Genomic DNA, 18,106 nt, shown 5'->3' on the forward strand with positions numbered 1-18,106 from the left:
GCCTATACTATGTTCGAGAGCAACGACTACAGCAACTTGAATCGTACATATCAAGACACAAATTAACATTGTTATCGAGATGGTGGAGTAGCCATAGTAGTAGTACTACTAGTAGTGTGGTTGTTGCTACTATGTTGCCGAGCTTTCTTGTCGATGTATAATCCTACGAGTTTTTGGTGGTGGGGCGGCAACTTGTCCAAGTGCACCGCACACGCCGCGGACCCTCCAAGGAAATACAGCGCCACTAAGCATGCGACAGCGTTCTTTCGCACGCCAGAGCTCGAGTGATGCAAACACTAGAAGTATATACCACGGGGTTACTTGACAGAATACTACTACTACTATATACGCAAAAAACATAATAGCCACCGCATAACCCAAGCCACCATCGTATATATAAAATATATATATAGTCAAGCATCGGTTCGAATATACGCAAAAAACATAATAGCCACCGCATAACCCAAGCCACCATCGTATATAATATATATATATATATATATATAATCAAGCATCGGTAGAAGTATATACCACGGGGTTACTTGACAGAATATTACTACTACTATATACGCAAAAAACATAACAGCCACCGCACAACCCAAGCCACCATCGTATATATATATATAGTCAAGCATCGGTTCGAATAGATAGATATGTGTACCAGTCCACTCACTAGAACGAAAATGTAAGGCAAATGTATTTTAGAGTATTCTAGCCAATCAAATCACACGTATGAAACATTTCAGCCAATCACTCACATCTATCCGCAGAGTTTAAAACCAACACTTGAAAAAGATGTCTACAATAGAATATCCTAGCCAATCAAATTGCACGTATGAAACGTTTCAGCCAATCAATCCCATCCATCTTCCGTATCGTATTGGCCACACACCATAACGTTCATAAATCTGTATATATACCATATATATATTCAAGAATAAGCTCAAAGTCGGACTCACATCTCAGCGACATCGACTATAAAAGTCTACTGCATATATTGTAGATTTAATAGTACAAATTTGGGGAGGGAATGCAATCGAATCGTTGCGCCGACCAAACCGATCCACAATCGATCTGATTGGTTGTTGAATTGCATTGAGAAGGTTTTGATTGGCTAATAATTCTGAGCTCATCTGCGGTAGCCAATCAAATCGATTTAAATTCCAACGAGAAACCCCACGCCACAACACAATGAAATTTCACTCGAAAGCAGAATACATACATTCAATATATATATATACGCTGGTACGTACCGAGATGACGGCGGCGGCGGTCGCGTCGAACGAGGTGGTGGCGGATGCGGCGAAGGATTCCATGTCGAGTTGTTCCAACGCGAGCCGCAAACACTTGAGCACGACTTGAACGTCCGTCGAAGTCAAAGTCGATAACAAGGGCACGAGCAGCTCGACTTGTGCGACAGCGTTCACCGTGGCCAGACACAACTGTAGCGTCTTGTCTACGAAATACTGGCCCTACGCCCACATATGAAGAAATATCTCGTCATCTGGTTGGTCCTCGTGAATAGATTCACAGTGGATATAACATACCAGCAACGACGATGGACTGACGATATTATTGCTTCTGCGACATCGTTCCAGCACCACAACCACGAGCGGCTCCAGCTGGGCGACCACCGTCCCCCGATGCTCATGCACAAGACCCGAAACAGTTTGCATGATGCGGGTCTGCATGCCTTTGAACTCATCGGCATCGCCGCAGCCCAAAGCTACGTCCAGCAGCGCCGGGATCGTTTGCACAAGGTACACGTCCACGGCATCGGCCGCCGCCGCTCGAAACTCAGGCAGTACCTACAAATAGTGTGATTTCTTCCGTCCATAGATCGTTTTTTCATATGAATTTTTTTTTTTTTATTTATCGAAAACACCCAAACAGAGAGATTGAGAATATTATTATATTTGTTCCAATATATATATAATTTCGTAAAAAACGGAATATATATTATATTGGCGCATCAAACACATCAAAAACAACATGAAATGTACAATCGAATAATACCCACCCACCCAATAATAAAAATAATCCACCTCATGGCAATATCGAGGGTTACAGTAAGTTTTAAACTCGACAGAAGCGGATAAAAAAACAACGAATATTATCAAAAGTCGATATATCCGAAATTGGAAAAATTAGAGTATTTGGGTGCTCTCAATCAGCAGAATCACCAAATCGGCACACAATATCGATATATCGACCAACCAAAACCCTCAACACGTACGAATCCAGTGGCCAATCACATCCACTCTTCGCCCAATTCAACATCGAATTAGTGTGTGACTGAAAATAGTATGACACTGGACGATCTTTACATGCAAAAGTCAGCACAAAGAAAGAATCGATCGATCGATATTGTCAAATCGATTCGAAACTGGAGCCCTCAGCAGAATCGAATGGATTAAAGAACCACCCAAGCCAATCAAATCACGTTCTGGTGAATTTCTGCCAATCCAAACGTTGTTTGACTCGATCAGTCCCTCTGCATTGGGCAAAACTATACATATACTAATATTTGTATAGTTTTGTTTGTACAGGATTAAATTGAATCAAATACATTCGAAAGCACCATATTTGTGCGAAATGACTCACAAGTCCAAATTTGGGTGAAATGCACAATAGCTTTGGCGAAAAAACAGCACAAAAAGTCCAAATATTGGGTAAAACGACAACAACTTGCTTGGCTTACCGCGTGAACGGCGTGCAATATGTCGTCAGTCGACGCATTACTTTTCTGAATCAACTCGAGCGTCGAAAGCACCTGTTCCAACGACGTTTGGTTATTTCTGCGACGTGGTTCACGCCCTAATTTCTTTCGGAGGTCGCCGACGACAGCGTCGCAGTTTTCTTGGTGCGTCGAATAGGGCGATGCTTCGTCCACCCTTGTCGTCATGACGTTGTTAGAGTCGCCTTCTAGTCCCAGTAGTCGTCGTTTTTCTGACGTCAACAGTGTCGCAGGACTCGACGGCGGGTCCACAACCAAGGGGCGACTCCTACTAGTAGTAGTACTAGCTGCCTTGTACCGTTGCAATAGCGTCGCTTTGGCGGTGGGCAAATGCGACTCGACCACGGCCATCGTCGGCGCCACATTCGCGTACAGCGCGTGCACGAGCCCACCGACGGCGGCGGATGTAGTACTACTACTAGTACTACTAGTCCCGTCGTGTTCCACCAACAGCACGATCTTGAGCACCAAACTGCGCACGAACGAAGTATTACTAAACACGTCCACGGCCAGAGGCACAAGCGGCGTCATGAATGCAATCACGACCGCTTTCACCTTGGTCGGAATGCCGTCCAGCATGGTCGATGCCACCGCCACAGCCAGCGCCGAGGCGTCTACTACCGTTTGAAACGCGTTTAAAACGCTCTCGGCGGCGAGGCGGACGCTGTCTTTAACATCCACAGCCTTGGCAAACACCTTGGGCAGGATCGATTTCCACGGCAGCGAGGTACTACTAGTAGTACTAGTAGAGGCCGTGAGCAGGGCCAGCGTGAGCTTGAGCGCAGCGTGGACGACGCGGTAGTGCGAGTCTCCTAGACGGCGCTGCACCAGCTTGACCATCTTCACACTGGCCACAAACACGACCCCATCCTCCGATGACGACGACGACTGCACGACCTGGACGAGATGATCTAGTGCCGCCAGCCGCGTGAGCCACAGCGCATCGTCCGCCTTGTCCAACAACCCCAATATGGCCATCTCGTCCTTCTCCACCTCTGTCGCATACTGGCCCTTGATCCATGTCGCAGAGTCCCCGTGGCGAGCGTTATGGCCACTGGGGGGGGGCAACGATTTAGTCGAGTGGCTACTAGCAACAACACTAGTGGACATGGCAGCTGTACTGGGAAACTCCACGCGCTTGGCCCCCGCCGCCGCCGCCGACAATGATGACGTTGTTGGGTTGTGGTCGCCGGTGGACGACGAAGATGCCACACCAGTAGTAGTACTACTAATACTACTACTAGTAGTACTCAGCACACGCAATGGACCTTGCACAACTCGCTGGACACTGGCGTCGTCTGGGTCTTTCAATGGCACGGATTTACGACTCAGCACACGCGCAGGTCCCGACGCAACAGCCGACGACGACGACGACGAAGACAACGAGGACGTGACGGCGTCGACGTTTTCCACGCGCAGCGCGCCGCTCTTGACATGTGAAGATGCATGCATTGAAGGAGGCGGTTGCGCCAGTCTTGACGGGAAAGACACAACCGATCCAGCCGCGGTAGAGGTACTAGTGCTACTACTACTAGTAGCAGTAGTAATACTACTAGTAGTCGTACTAGTGTCGCATGGTTGTCGGTCGTCTTGAAGCCGTCGTTGGGTCGAACTGTCCAATTGGTGGTGCAGGACATGCAACGCCCGCGACTATGAAAAAAAGTTTTAAAAAAAGTTTTTTTCTCATCAATACCTCGTATTGGGCGTGAAAGGCCCAAAAACATTTTCGACTGGCGGCGCGCACGTCCGCCTGGGCGTCCAAAAGCATGGCTGGGAGCAACCCCACCAGCGTATCCACATATCTAGTCCAAGCACACAACAACCCATCATACATCATATGTAGAATGGCCATTCCATTTAGAGCATATATATATATATAGTATCTAATTCAAATCATATATATATATAAAAATAGTATATAATTCAAATTAGCGTATCCACATATCTAGTCCAAGCACACAACAACCATCATATATATCACATGTAGAATGTCCATTCCATATAGAGCCTAGATATATATATATATATAGTATCTGATTCAAATCAGAGTCTATATATATATATATATAGTATCTGTTCAAATTATCGCACGAGCGGACAGCACCAATTGATCGACCAAGCAAATCCCCAGAACACGAATCACGTGGCCAATCAAATTCACTTTTGCCAAAGCTTCACATATCGACTTCAAGTGTGAGACTGACAAATTAGTGTGACAAAAACCGGCGACATGTGTATTATATCATACACAATTCCGTCCAAAACCTTGATCAGATGGATTTGGACCAAAGGAAAGGACAATAAATTTATATATATATATATATATATATATATATATATAGATCATCCCTCTAACGCCATTGAACCCCATCGAATATATATATATATATATATATATATAAATGAATACATCAACTTACTTGTCGAGCACTGTCACATGCCAGCAAGTCAACGCCAGGGTCACGTACTCGACGCAGTGTAATCGAAGCACTTGGTTACGTGCACGCACGCCTTCAATGAACCTACCCACAAACACCCGATCACCATCAGCTGCATCCCATACATCTTCCATCCTCACATCCAAAATAGTACTAGACAACTAGGTCGTACTTGGCTAGGGCCTTGACGTAGCCGCCGCCGCCGCGACCACTGTGGATGATGCTCTTGATGCAGGCGTCGGCGGACGTCGAGATGACCTGGATCGTCACGTACGTGGCTTTCAGCAGCGCTGCCACGAAGAACTCGACCAAATGCGCCCACGAATCGTCGCCTGTCAGGGCCGACGCCAGCGCCGTGATGGTCGCGCATGCTTCGCGGGCCACGGTGGAGCGGAGGTCGCCCACTTGCTCACACAGAGGCTCCCGGAGTGCCCGCAACGACGGCGCAAACCCAGCGTGGAAGGCGCCGCCGGATGCTACGACCCGCTGCAGTTGTTGCAGTGCCTACCATATATATGAGACAAGCAGAATCAAAACTATTTTATATGCCAGGGTGGTCGGTTGGGTTATATTGTATATAAATATAGATAGAAACCAAAGTTTGAACAGATGACACGAAAAAAGCAACTATTATATATATAATATGGTTAACAGTGTAAAACAATGCAACTAACTATTATATACTTCAAAGTACATACACATATATATAGAATAGTGTGAACAGATTACACCAATACCATGTGATAGATAGTGTGTTGAATATACAGACGAAAACAATGCAACCAATATATATATATATGTATATATATATAATATGTTTCGACCAAAACAACGCAAACTAACATGTATACTTCAATATGTATTTGAAAGTACGATTTTCACAGATATAACCGATGCCTCGTGATAGATCATAGTGTGGTATGTACGTACTTCGACGCGTTTGGCCCAGTCCGTGCCTGTCGCGAGCCCATGTCCGATCTGCTGCAACTCCATCATAAGCTACAAAAGGCCCAAATTAACATGGTAAATCAACGCAGATAGGAATAAATACACGGTCGACACATGTCTAAAATGGAACTTCGTACGACACCAAAATCCCACATACAAGTACAAGAATCATCACACAACGGTCGAGTGGTGCTGGAGTATATACAACGCATTGCATATACATATATATTTATATATCATAGACCGATACACATCAAAAACATCGAACATATATATATATATATCATAGACAGACATACATCAAAACCATCGGACATATATATATATATATATATTCATAGACCAATACACAACAAAAACATCGAACATATATATATATATATATATATATATATATGTTCGATGTTTTTGCAACGTGTTGTAAGGTCCAACACAAATATATACATATATATTCTAGACAGAACCGTTGCAAAACCATAAATCATGTATAGATGATATATATATATATATACTTCAAACATATACATCTTATACACAGACATACAATTATGTAGACGTGTGTCATGGAACCCAACGACCCCACAGTGGACAAACAACAAGGGATACGCACCTCTCGGTCCGAGTATTTGCACGTCGTCTCCAGTTGTAACGACGGGGCAGCGCCGAGAAACGATGTCGCAGGGGGCGGGGGGTTGCCGGAAGCTGGCGAGGGGGATGGCGCCAGGGCTTTGGGCGGGGACGACGGGAGCGATCGAGACGACGACGGCGGCGATGATGATTGGGCTGTCGATCCGCGCGCTAGGCTGCTTAGATCCTATAACAATCGACTTGTCAATATCACAGGGTTGGTGAAAGGAAAGTAAAATACTGTGGTAGTACAAATATCCACAAACCCGAAGATCGACGCTATTGGCTAATCCAATTTTGAGTAAATTGTTTGATTGGCTCTTACAGAAACCAGGACAAATATATATATTTCAACCAATCATCAAAACTGTCCAGTGTGATTATCCATATTGATATTGTCGATTTGATATTATAAAATTGGGGAGGGGGTGCTGCAATCGAATCGCCGACGGAACCGATCCACAATCAATCTGATTGGTTGTTGAATTTCATTTAGAAGGTTTTGATTGGCTAATAATTTTGAGCTCATCTGAAGTAGCCAATCAAATCGATTTCAATTCCAACGAGAAACCACGCCACAACAAAAAAATTCACTCGAAAGCACAATATTAGACAAGAATTTTAAAAAGTACTTTCAAGCGAATATATTCACAATATGCCAACAAATAACGTACGTCGGCGCCAAATCTGGAGAGGAGCATGCGCATGTGCGTGTTTCGAATGTGCTTGGATTGAAGGTCGGCCTATAAGGAATGATGTCATGAGGATGGGAGGATGGGGAGGTAAGTACCAAGAGAGCGTGGCCACGAAGGGAGTAGAGAGCTTCAAGGACGTTGATGCTGGCGTCGCGGACTTCTTTGGCGGAATCTTCGAGGAGTTTGAGTGCCTGGAAAGGGATGGCGTCAGTCGTGGACGGGCAAATCTAGATGGACGGTACCATGTCGACAAGTCCATCGAGACAGAGTCGATTGGGATCACCGCGGAAGCGTTGCATGGCCAAGAGAATGGCGACGAGAATCTACAGCATGCAAGGTGAGTTGTCGGTGAGTTCGTTGTCGATGGAGATGGACGTACCTGTTCGCGCGTCCGCCAGTTCTTGTGTCCGGCACACAACTTGAATCGATCCATCATGGAACTCATCCCCAGTTTATCCATGAACACGAGCAAGAGATCGGTCGCGGCTTCGCGCGCGGGAAGCTTGCTGTCGCCCATCTTTTCCTTGAGCGGACCCCAAACAAGGGCAAAGCAAGGCCGGAGGGCATCGGGGGACTTGTGTGGACTCGCGACGAGCTTTGCAAGGACCTTCAAGCTACCTTGGGCTACCTTTGAGTTGTTGTCGCTCAGACACCCCACCAGTGCCGACAGCAATTCTTCCCATCCTTCCGTGTCAATGTATGGATCGGCGGCCCCGACTCCAGACAAGCGTATTTTGGATTCTACGTCGCATGATCCATCGTCATAGCATGCATCTACATCGCCGTCGATCCCAATCTGGCTTACCGGAGGACCGTAGCGCGCTCAGCACCCGCTCCATGACGAGATGATGGCGGCGGGCAAAATACTGGGGCAAATGATTGTTCCCTTTTTATAGCCATTTGATTGGAGGCCGCCCTACGATTTGAATTCTAGCCAATCAGACAACTCATTCATACAGAATTATAGCCAATCATAGTCCATCCGAAATTCTCGCGTAACTCCCAGTTTCAACTGTGTCGAACGCGCGACGGCCACATGGAACCACCGCGGCGCGGACGATTCCTCGCCAAGGATCCGGCGCATGCCAACAGTGACAACATACGGGGCATCTTTGGCACGCTTCCTCTAGCAGCGATGTTGCAAGGTATGTGATCCTGTGGAGAAATTCAAACAGCATCGCGGCGATGAGAGTTCGTGTAGAACAACATGAGCGACAACATGACAGGTAGTGGACGCTAGCGCGATGGAGTAGCAGAGCAGGATGTCATGACGGACAGTTCCATCTAGGACTGACATGGGGGGCTCCATGACAACGCTGGCTACCCAAACGATCGATCGACTGGAGACTGCCATGAGGCATTTGGAAGACATGTATGGCTACGTGACGAACGCCGACTTGCAAGGCCACGCAAGGTCGTCCATGCTCACAGAGTTGGGCAGCGTCATCTTGGAGGCGACGAAGGCTGCCGACGCCACCATCGCATTGTTCCACGACACGTACGCCGTCGCATAGCATCCTGCCTTGCTCGAAGCATCATGAAAACAACCATGTACAACAGACTGGCATCCTTGCCACCAAGCCCGCGATCGCGCTGGCCTCTTCCACGTGTAGATGCCATCTCGAGCAAAGCATCACCGTCTTCCCCACCGGGTACAACCCATCTTCCATGCCCAAGCAACAGCACAGCCGATCTGGACCAAGCGTCCGTCGTCACGGCAGAGTCGCCGCCGCGAAGGCGCAAGGTTGACGACGCTGACCTCCCACTCGTCCATCCTCCCCCCTCCATCTCCAAGATACCTCCAAAGCAGCGCCATCTGGTGCACTCTTCCTTCTTCATGCTCGACATGATAAGCCCACCACAACGTCGTAGAACCGTCCATCGTCGCCGCCGAAACCTACTGCGGCCGCATTATTGTGCCCGACCACCCGCCAACTCCTCATGGACCTGCATGTCGAATTCCATGCCAAGAAAGCCGAGTTCAAGGTATATCCAGGCGATCGATCAATGCACACTGAAATCCTCCCCGCCTTGCATGACACGCGGCGGCTTTGCGTAGAATCTGCGGCGGCGAGTCGGCGACGCCAAACGACACACTAAGATGCACATCCAAGACCACACGCATGTCCTCCGGGGCCTCGAACGTTTGCAGCACGACATGCCACTGTAGTACCTACTGTAGTACACATGACTGTACATTATTTGAAGTTCATATATATATATATATATATACTGTATATTGCCACCAATAACGAGAGGCCAACCCTGTTTGCATCGCAAGCAGCCATCAGACACCTCCATCATGTATATACATATATATATATATATATATTGGTATGCCTTGGTTCACGGATATGTGTAAGTTAGTAGAGGAAGGATGATTATTATTATAACGTTGGTCATCATCACCACTGATGTTTCTACTCTGTCAGAGGCAAAATGGCACGAGGGAATCGGGATGGAACCACGTAATATTATTCCTAGTAACGTTAACGTTAGTATTCCATTGTAGGATCGTATGCTAGTAAAGTTAGGACTAACGTAAAAGTCCAATTTAAAGTGCTCGATTCAATTTAAGGTGCACGCGAGTTAGCCAATCAATTCCTACAATGGCAGTTTTTAACCTAACCGCCCAAAAAGTATGCAAATGAATATACAAAGACTAAGCTTAAAATGGCGCACCTTAAATTGGACCGCTTATTTTAAGCTGTTTGTGGACAAAGTGGAGTGAATGATAATGAATTATAACAGGAATCATATCGCATTCATAACTCCCGAATAGGCCTGGATTTTGGCTTCATGTAACATATTCTAGAATTATAATCCGATACCTACGAGTCGAGTCCACGGCAGCGTCTCGGAAAAAGTGTTCTTAAATTGGACTTTTACTTAACAGTAGACGCCATTTATTATACAAACTAGTAATACTAAATTAACTGAAAATACGAGTTATCCTCACGAGCATGGCGATGAAAATGTCGTCCGGTGTCTTTGTAACGTGGCCAGCGATATCGGAAAATGTCTGAGAGCTATTGCAAGTAAACGATGCCATATTACTAGTACTCCGGAGTAGTACTGTATGTAGTACTGCACAATAATAATCATGTGAGTATAGTTTTACACACTGTTCATCCGAATAAACAAGCCGAGAATTCAGTGCACACTGAACGAAGGGCTCTCGTCGGTTAGCGTGTGTTGGGAACCTACAGATACTGTATAGGTGCTACTGTAGTACAAGTAGTACTAGTATATAAGGCTACGTTAAACAAGTATAAAAATATGACCATCAAAATATCCGGTCGAAGCTGGAGCGAAATACCAGCTTCAAGATAAGTGCTCGTCGAAGTAGGAGGTCATTGTAAACCCCACATCGCGTTCGAAAAGTATGTATGTTATTGTGCTTTCGAGTGAAATTTCATTGTGTTGTGGCGTGGTTTCTCGTTGGAATTTAAATCGATTTGATTGGCTACCTCAGAGAAGCTCAAAAGTATTAGCCAATCAAAACCTTCTAAATGAAATTCAAAACCAATCAGATCGATTGTAGATCGGTTTGGTCGGCGACTGTACTAATGACGAGATCAAACGTCTCCCCAAATTTGTATCAAATCGACAATATCTTGTACTTCGTAATTAATGCTGGAAACTCGTTTTCCTATCTACTCGGTTCAAGATCAAAGGTACATTTATTTCTTCGTGATGACCATCAAAATCTTTTCTTGCATTATCATAACGATTCAAAACCCACACCAACTATCTACTCATGACGACTTCGCTTGGCAACCTTGCTGGGACCGTCGCGGCTCGGCTGCGTCATCTCGCGTTGGACTACTGCTGGCGTGACTTGCATGGCAAATTGCTGAATGACGCTCTTGAAAACTCCTTTCGCATTGCCTTTTGACTCGAAATCACGTTGATATGGGAAATCGTCAAATTCACCAGGTGGGAGCACGAAGAAGAGTCGTGGGGCTACCGGATTTCCAAGCAGGTCCAAAGCGTCGTCCAGATCCATTTGCTTGTTCAGATGTTTGGCCGCAATAGTCACCAACATGTCTGGCTTGACTATCGCGTCTACTGGCAGGTCGTGCTTGATAGCGGGGCGTAGATAAGTACCGCTTGCGGCAGAGGCCACTTTGGCCTTCGTGTTGAACACGACTGCTCGCTGTGGAGATACCTCGACGATGCCTTCATCTTCGTGAATATCCCACGCCGCAAGCCCCGCCCCAGTTCCGTGGGCCATAACTTGAGCTGCAACATCACCTTTTGTCTCCACCGCCCCGTCATCGGCCTTCTCCTCGTCCTCGCCGCCTTTATCATCTTGATCAGCGTTGGCTTCACCACTGCCTCCTTCTGAGGGTTCTAGGCGCCGAATTTGAAAGCGCCCACCACGGGGCAACACCGAATGCACGTAACTTTCAAACATGCGGCCACGAAGCACAGCAAACTCGTCGCTTCCAGTGTACGATGCAGCAGTCATAAACTCCACCAGTGTCGTCGGATCGTCGCGCCACGCCCGCTTGTACACCTCGTCCTGGACATATTGCGAGGCGAAATCCACGTGCAGTTTCATAAATTTGTCGCTGACTTGATAGTGGAGCAGCACGTGCGACGTGTGAGATTGAAGTAATCGATACGCCTCGTCGCAATAATATGCATCGAGCATGCGAATTGCGTTCGTCACCCAGTTGCAATTTACTACGGCAATAGCTCGTTCAAGCAACGATTGCTGGGTGTCCCTGAGCGCATACTGCAAAACATAGCGAGGGACACCACCCCAGCGTCGAAAGCAATCTGTGACAACGTTCAGCTCAAGATCCGGATACAGCAGCTTGTGGCATGTCGAAATCTCGTCCCAGGTCCAAACAGGCATGTACCGAATATCGCAATTGTCCTCGGCGAACGAGTACCAAACCTTGAGCTTCGGCTTCGTCAGTAGGATCGTCATGGCTTGGCACTTGGGGGGCTGGGCGGCGTCCACAATGTAGTACGTCGTTGGCAAGTCGAGAATGTCAACGAAGTCATCTTGGGATCCTTTGACCACGGTGTCACCAGCAAACAAGTAGCGACTCTTCGACAGCCCGCTCTCGTATACCACCGTCTTGTTCTCACGAGCCAGTTGAAGCAAGATGAAAAACCCAAAAAATGTCTTGCCGATGCCTGGGTTGCCGAGGATCACGAGGTGGGGGGACTTGGGGTCATGGATAATCTCCCAACACAACTTCAATAGCGGGGGGTAGCAAGGCCGAATGTACACTTGCGATCCGAGAGCTGGATCTCCCAGTAGATGGATTCCTTCGGGCAACTTGACAACTGCATTCGCTTCTACCGCAGTGTGATTGGTTCGTAGAGCCGTCCAAAACGCAACCAATTCTGGGGGATACAGGTCAATGCTATGCCTGACAGGATGCAAGCTAAAGCGATGATGAATGACCGGATATCGAACACCGTTGACGACAAATTCAGTCTCACGACGCGCCGGAAGGTCTACCAACACATGGATGTCACCAACGGCACCATCGTTTGGAACGACGCTGAACGCAGCATCGCCGACAGGATAGGTTGGATCCATTGCGTTTCCATGCTGCATGATATTCTTGATGGTTTCATGAAGCAGTCCGTTCTTCAACATCTTCAATTCGTCGCCTTCCATCGTCAACCACTTGCCGTCCTTCGTCTTCGCGGGGTAAAGCTCAATATCCTTGGCATCAATCGAAATGCGGTTTGCGTCCTTGATCACCTTCTTCAGCTCCCACACTCGCTGGTTGTCCTCGACTGTCACACCGCCGATGCGGCCGTCGCGGATCACCACATACTTCAGCGACTTCATCTCTTGTTTTCGTGTTCGAAAATGACAGTTGGTCTGGTCTGGATGCCACGCCACAAAATAATGCCATAAACCGTTTTGGCAAGTCTGCAAATATTTCCCAAAGTCTCATATCCCATGAAAAAGGAGAAAAGAAGTATTAATATCTAACGTTACAAAGTTGTCTGGATGCCCAATTTCCGATTGACAGTGAACACAAACTCCATAAAAAAGTTGGACCAAATCGGTCCATTTTTTTTATGCCATGAAACACCCGATATTGTGGCATAAATTTTTGAACTTTGGTGGGTGGCATTTTTAATTTTATTAAATTATTAAATTCATAATTATTCGTATTAGAAACTACATAATTCTTTTTATATATTTTTTTTATTGTCTCCAACATAAACTCAGCGAAAATTGAACAAAATTTCGAAAATTTGAATATTTCGATTTTGGCAATTTTTCTTGGGAAAACGGCCATTTTATGCCATTGGAATCCTAATGTTACAAGTACAAGTTTAAAAAAAATCATATGTTGGTAATCAAAATGGATTGGGGGGCTGCCAATCGAATCGACGAAGCAAAATCGACACAGTAATCGACGGACCGAAGTAGCCAATGAAATTTTCGAAAAAATACCTTTTGACCAATCAAGTTTGCAGGTGGGTGTATTCGGTGCATAGAGACATTTTGCAAGTCATAAAATATTGGTTATTATTGGAGATTCGGTATGAATTTCCGGACCCCGTTCAATCGAATCTCGCCGAGCGAATCGAGCACCAATCTCTCCCATTGGTCAATCAGAAATTACTTGTCTCTGATTGGCTACAATCCATTTTCGAGTTTCTACTGGAAAGGGCGAAGTGGATAATGGCCAATCAGATGTCTCGGCTTTTTTTGTGCTCGATTGAACGAACCATGCAAAATTGGGAAATTTGACGAAAATGGACAATAGTTGTATCTTTTTTAATTGAAGAAACAAAAGTTTTTTTTTAATAATTTGAAAATCTTTGAAAAACACACACTAAAACTTCGGATCGAATTACGAATATTGATCTATGAGTCGGAAATCTGGTCCGGGATATCGCTGAAAGTGTTGACTTTGGGGGCCAAAGTCTGCACTGCTCCAACCAACTTCTTCAGCGAATCATATTGCTTGGTTTCAACTGCTCCACTAGGTATTGCATTTGCACTTTTGACATGGGTAAACCTAACCAGGCACAGTTAAAGTGGACGGACGATGATATGGACCTTGGGTTGTTACGCGAGGTTGTACGTGTCGGCCAAACGTGAGCAATCTGACGCTATGGTTGATTAACTACTCGAATTCGAGAGGAAGAAACAAATGGATAATCATAAGTTTAGAATGAAGCGTTTAAAATTTGACCGTGAAGAGCAACAGCTACGAAAGGCTCAAATGGCCGAGAATGCACAGCGTGGCGCACTGTTGGAAAAATTATTCGTTGAACATGGGGGTGTTAGTGAAATCAATTGTGAAAAAAAAGGAATAAAAGCCATTTTATTGAAATTAAGGTACTCTTCAAGTCTTGGTGGTGACATTCCAAAGTACACACTGTTTGTTTTTTTCCCTCGCACACAAGTAATGCAATTTGTTAACAGAACTGGGACTTGAACATTTTGGCGGCTGGGCTACCTCCAAGTCGCATCTTTTCTGAAATCCGCAATTGGCCAGGACTGTAAAAATTGTCCAAAGCTCCACTCAACACTGACTCGAACACGACTCATACTCGCATTTACACATCCCTGTGCCTGGTTCAACGTGGCACCGCCAAACAGTGACACAAGTTGATTGGTGCAGCCGTACCCAGGGTCACCATAAATGATGTAGCACTCAAAACCACCATTGGCTTGGATGGCTTCCCCCAATTGTTGATTACCGCATAATGCTAAGATCATGGCGGCGTCCTTCGATTGGGTTCAATGGGTGTGAAATGACGCCATCGGGGGAGACCAACGTTTGGAATTTGATTGTGTGACGTCTCTTGTGCCCGTTAAACACTGGTCGCTGCCTTTCGTCTCCGCTAGGGCGACAACACTCACTAACAGTCCCATCAATGACCTCGCTACACTTGTCGACAATCGCTTGGCTATAGGACGCCAACTTGGTGTGAATCCGGTTGTAGTCGAGGAATATCGTGTCACAGAACTTTGGTAGATGAGGTCGAGGGTGTGGAGGTAAATGTTGCACAGGCAACTCCAAGAGCGGCTAAATATCGCCATCAAATCCGACCACCGGTCCGGAAGAGCAAAACGGCGCAGCACGATGCAAAGAGCCTCGCTCGATAGTGCAGGCTGTGCGCTCAGCAGTCACCACCCGGTTTGGAATGCCAAACATCGTTTGAGTCGTTGGCTTGATAAACCGCAACTTCTACTTGGAGTCCGCATCGGAGTACTGCTTCAACGAGAAAGTCACATCTGGTATGGTCAACCGTTCGACAACGGCATGGCGTCGAATCAGCAACAGACGCAATCGCAAGCTGACCGTGGAGTGCTGTAGCAATCGAAGTCGTGGGGATTGCATTGTCGAATGCCACACTAGCCACGTGTTTATTGCCAAGCTTCTCCATTTCACAAAGAGTTCAACATTGCATCGGACAGACAGTGAGTATATTTTGTTTAAGTAAAATGACGTCTCGACGATTTCAGGTGGATTTGACAAATCTACCGAAAATACCAAATTTAGCTTGAAAGCACTACACATATAATACAGAATTCGTAACGTTAATCACTGAACGTTTCAACACCGAACAACTTTATTCTGATTCAAAATCCGGATTCAAAGTAAGGTTGAATCCGGATTTTGGATAAGTTAGCCAATCAGAAGGTGAGCCACCTACGAATTCCATAAATCGAACTGAAATAGGTCAAATTTTATTGAAAGAAGCTTCATGATATTTTTAAACCCCTTTAAACGCATCTTTTTGATGAATTCGTAAGAGCATCCACATTTGGCTGATGCAGTTATGTAAACACCTTCAAAGTACATCACTGCATCAGCAAAATTTACACACCGGTTGCCAATAAATTTTACATCATGTAAACGCTCACAGATTTCTCAACAGATGTGTTGGGTCGTTTACAGTTCAATGCGCTTGAGGTCCCAATGGACTTCTTCAACGAAGTATGCCATCCTGACGTCCTGGAGCACGCCGGTAGCATGAATATGAATCTTACAGACAATAGAATGTATGCCAAGCCTACCGCACTAAATTCTCGACTGGCGACAGCTCCAAAACCTCAATCGCCAGCGGGCGTTCTACACGAGTTTGCTCCATCTGGACTACAATTTCCGCCAACCGGTGTGGATTGGCTGTGAAGTGATGTACTACTGTTACAGCACGCACCCAATAAACGGGTCTTTTCAGCTCTATGTTTACATCAGTTTGTACTTGATTTGATCAACCCTTCGTGACTATGCCCCGATAATACGTTCCTTACTGATGGTTGTTCTACCGATCACTTCCTCATTTTGACTTGGGACCTTGGGTGTCGACCCCGGTCGACCGAAACCATGAGGTGCTGTTGGTCCCTCCCTAATGTGAAATTCGCATGGACCATTCGTCATTCGATGTCGACTCCAATGGGGAGAGTTTACAAACACAACGACTAAGCCAGGAAAATGATAATGAGTGTACTCGAGAGTGCGATATATCACTGATATGAGAATTTAGCTGCTGCTGGCGTGAGTTGATGAGACGCTGGGATTTGGTACTTGTGTACTACTCCGTGTCTCTTTATAAAGTACAGTACATTTGACGAAATTTGACCTATCACGGCGACCACTGTGCCAAATATCTCGAATTTCGATTGGCTGCCGATAGCTGGTGTTCGCTCTGATCCTGATGTTTTTTAAATGAAGCGATTCGTTCATAAATGACAGATACAACACCACTAAAAGTAAGTTTCCGCTAATTAAATGGATGTAGCGTGCCATACTCAGCGTTTGATTGGTAGATATCCACCAATTACATCGATGCATATGGACGAAAAATGGTTATGCTTTGATTGGCTGAATATATTTGTTACATGGCTCTCATTGGCCAAGCCAAATGTACATTACATTAAAACGCACCCATACAGTAAGCTCTCGCTTAACTCCACACAGTCAGCACAGGGTTGGAATGACAAGTGCGGAGTTAGTGGAGTTACAATTTACAATAAAAATACAAAAAATTAAAAAATTTAATAAAGTTACTGATAGTAATCAGGACGAAGTGGTGGTGTAGATACACACAACTGTATCATCAAACATGCATTGGTGGTCAGAGTTCATTTCGACGATGGTTCGTGGGGGAGGCGAACGCCTTACCGAAGTCGAGCGTTTGTCCATACTCGATGAACTTGCTGGTACGCGCATACGGTCAGTGCGAGCCATAGCCCGTTCATACGCCGTGGACGAGTCTGCCATCCGGCAGCTCTGGAAGAAGCGAGCAACAGTGCTGCAACGATCCGAGGGTATCCCTGCAAACGTCTTGGCAACACGGCATCGTTTAAGGGAAGCGCAGTACAAAAAACTCGAAGATCTGCTGTTCAAGTGGATAATACAAAGCTACCTGTACCTCCATCTGTAGCGATGTGACAGGTGGGTTAACGGCTTGCCACCACCTTGCCCGCACCCAGCTCCTAAGTACCTGGCTCATGACGCACCCTAGCTAATGCTTGCCTGGGAATGTGTCTCAAGGGCAAGTATGGCTTAGAAGCGCTAGTCTAGTGAAGTTCCCCAATGTCTCAACCGCACCCGCATCCATTGTATACAAAAATGCATATTAGTGTAGAAGTAGTGAAGTAGATTAAGAAGATTTCATAGTGATGAGGATTAAGGAGATCTTTGTAGATC

The 18,106-nt window shown here is 46.0% G+C and overlaps 4 protein-coding genes across 5 annotated transcripts; 2 read left to right on the top strand and 2 right to left on the bottom strand.

The window, feature by feature from the left end:
• Positions 1-41: 41 nt before the first annotated feature.
• H257_10352 (hypothetical protein) lies at positions 42-8,322 on the bottom strand. Its single transcript, XM_009836868.1, has 14 exons — positions 8,251-8,322; positions 7,825-8,186; positions 7,688-7,768; positions 7,541-7,636; positions 7,425-7,493; positions 6,734-6,937; positions 6,106-6,174; positions 5,348-5,679; positions 5,158-5,259; positions 4,431-4,539; positions 2,702-4,387; positions 1,548-1,808; positions 1,254-1,472; positions 42-296 (listed from the first exon to the last, which is right to left on the bottom strand). The coding sequence occupies exons 1-14, from the start codon at positions 8,282-8,284 to the stop codon at positions 72-74; spliced, it is 3,849 nt and encodes a 1,282-aa protein (XP_009835170.1). The 5' UTR covers positions 8,285-8,322; the 3' UTR covers positions 42-71.
• Positions 8,323-8,457: 135 nt separating this feature from the next.
• H257_10353 lies at positions 8,458-9,683 on the top strand. 2 transcript variants are annotated; one of them, XM_009836869.1, is made up of 6 exons: positions 8,458-8,590; positions 8,647-8,671; positions 8,734-8,943; positions 9,006-9,264; positions 9,318-9,431; positions 9,505-9,683. In XM_009836869.1, the coding sequence occupies exons 1-6, from the start codon at positions 8,482-8,484 to the stop codon at positions 9,613-9,615; spliced, it is 828 nt and encodes a 275-aa protein (XP_009835171.1). In that variant the 5' UTR covers positions 8,458-8,481; the 3' UTR covers positions 9,616-9,683. The 2 variants fall into 2 exon arrangements, with proteins under 2 accessions (XP_009835171.1, XP_009835172.1); XM_009836870.1 differs by lacking the exon at positions 8,458-8,590 and having other exon boundaries at positions 8,606-8,671.
• Positions 9,684-11,199: 1,516 nt separating this feature from the next.
• Positions 11,200-13,269, bottom strand: H257_10354 (hypothetical protein; the record flags this gene model as incomplete). The annotated part of the gene is made up of 1 exon (XM_009836871.1): positions 11,200-13,269. The coding sequence occupies one exon, from the start codon at positions 13,267-13,269 to the stop codon at positions 11,200-11,202; it is 2,070 nt and encodes a 689-aa protein (XP_009835173.1).
• Positions 13,270-17,519: 4,250 nt separating this feature from the next.
• On the top strand, positions 17,520-17,840 carry H257_10355 (hypothetical protein; the record flags this gene model as incomplete). The annotated part of the gene is made up of 1 exon (XM_009836872.1): positions 17,520-17,840. The coding sequence occupies one exon, from the start codon at positions 17,520-17,522 to the stop codon at positions 17,838-17,840; it is 321 nt and encodes a 106-aa protein (XP_009835174.1).
• Between the last annotated feature and the right edge of the window lie 266 nt (positions 17,841-18,106).

Source organism: Aphanomyces astaci, assembly GCF_000520075.1.
Source record: "Aphanomyces astaci strain APO3 unplaced genomic scaffold supercont1.27, whole genome shotgun sequence".
Lineage (NCBI taxonomy): Eukaryota > Oomycota > Saprolegniomycetes > Saprolegniales > Verrucalvaceae > Aphanomyces > Aphanomyces astaci.

Bases quoted from the DNA above. Each gene is read 5' to 3' on its own strand.
- H257_10352 (XM_009836868.1), bottom strand. From the start codon at position 8,284: ATGGAGCGGGTGCTGAGCGCGCTACGGTCCTCCG. The intron at 7,494-7,540 runs GTACTTACCTCC...CATTCCTTATAG, and splicing joins TTCGTGGCCACGCTCTCTTG to GCCGACCTTCAATCCAAGCA. The intron at 1,809-2,701 runs GTAAGCCAAGCA...CACTATTTGTAG, and splicing joins TATTGCACGCCGTTCACGCG to GTACTGCCTGAGTTTCGAGC.
- H257_10353 (XM_009836869.1), top strand. From the start codon at position 8,482: ATGGAACCACCGCGGCGCGGACGATTCCTCGCCAAGGATCCGGCGCAT. The intron at 8,591-8,646 runs GTATGTGATCCT...GAGTTCGTGTAG, and splicing joins TCTAGCAGCGATGTTGCAAG to AACAACATGAGCGACAACAT. The intron at 8,944-9,005 runs GTACGCCGTCGC...CATGTACAACAG, and splicing joins ATCGCATTGTTCCACGACAC to ACTGGCATCCTTGCCACCAA.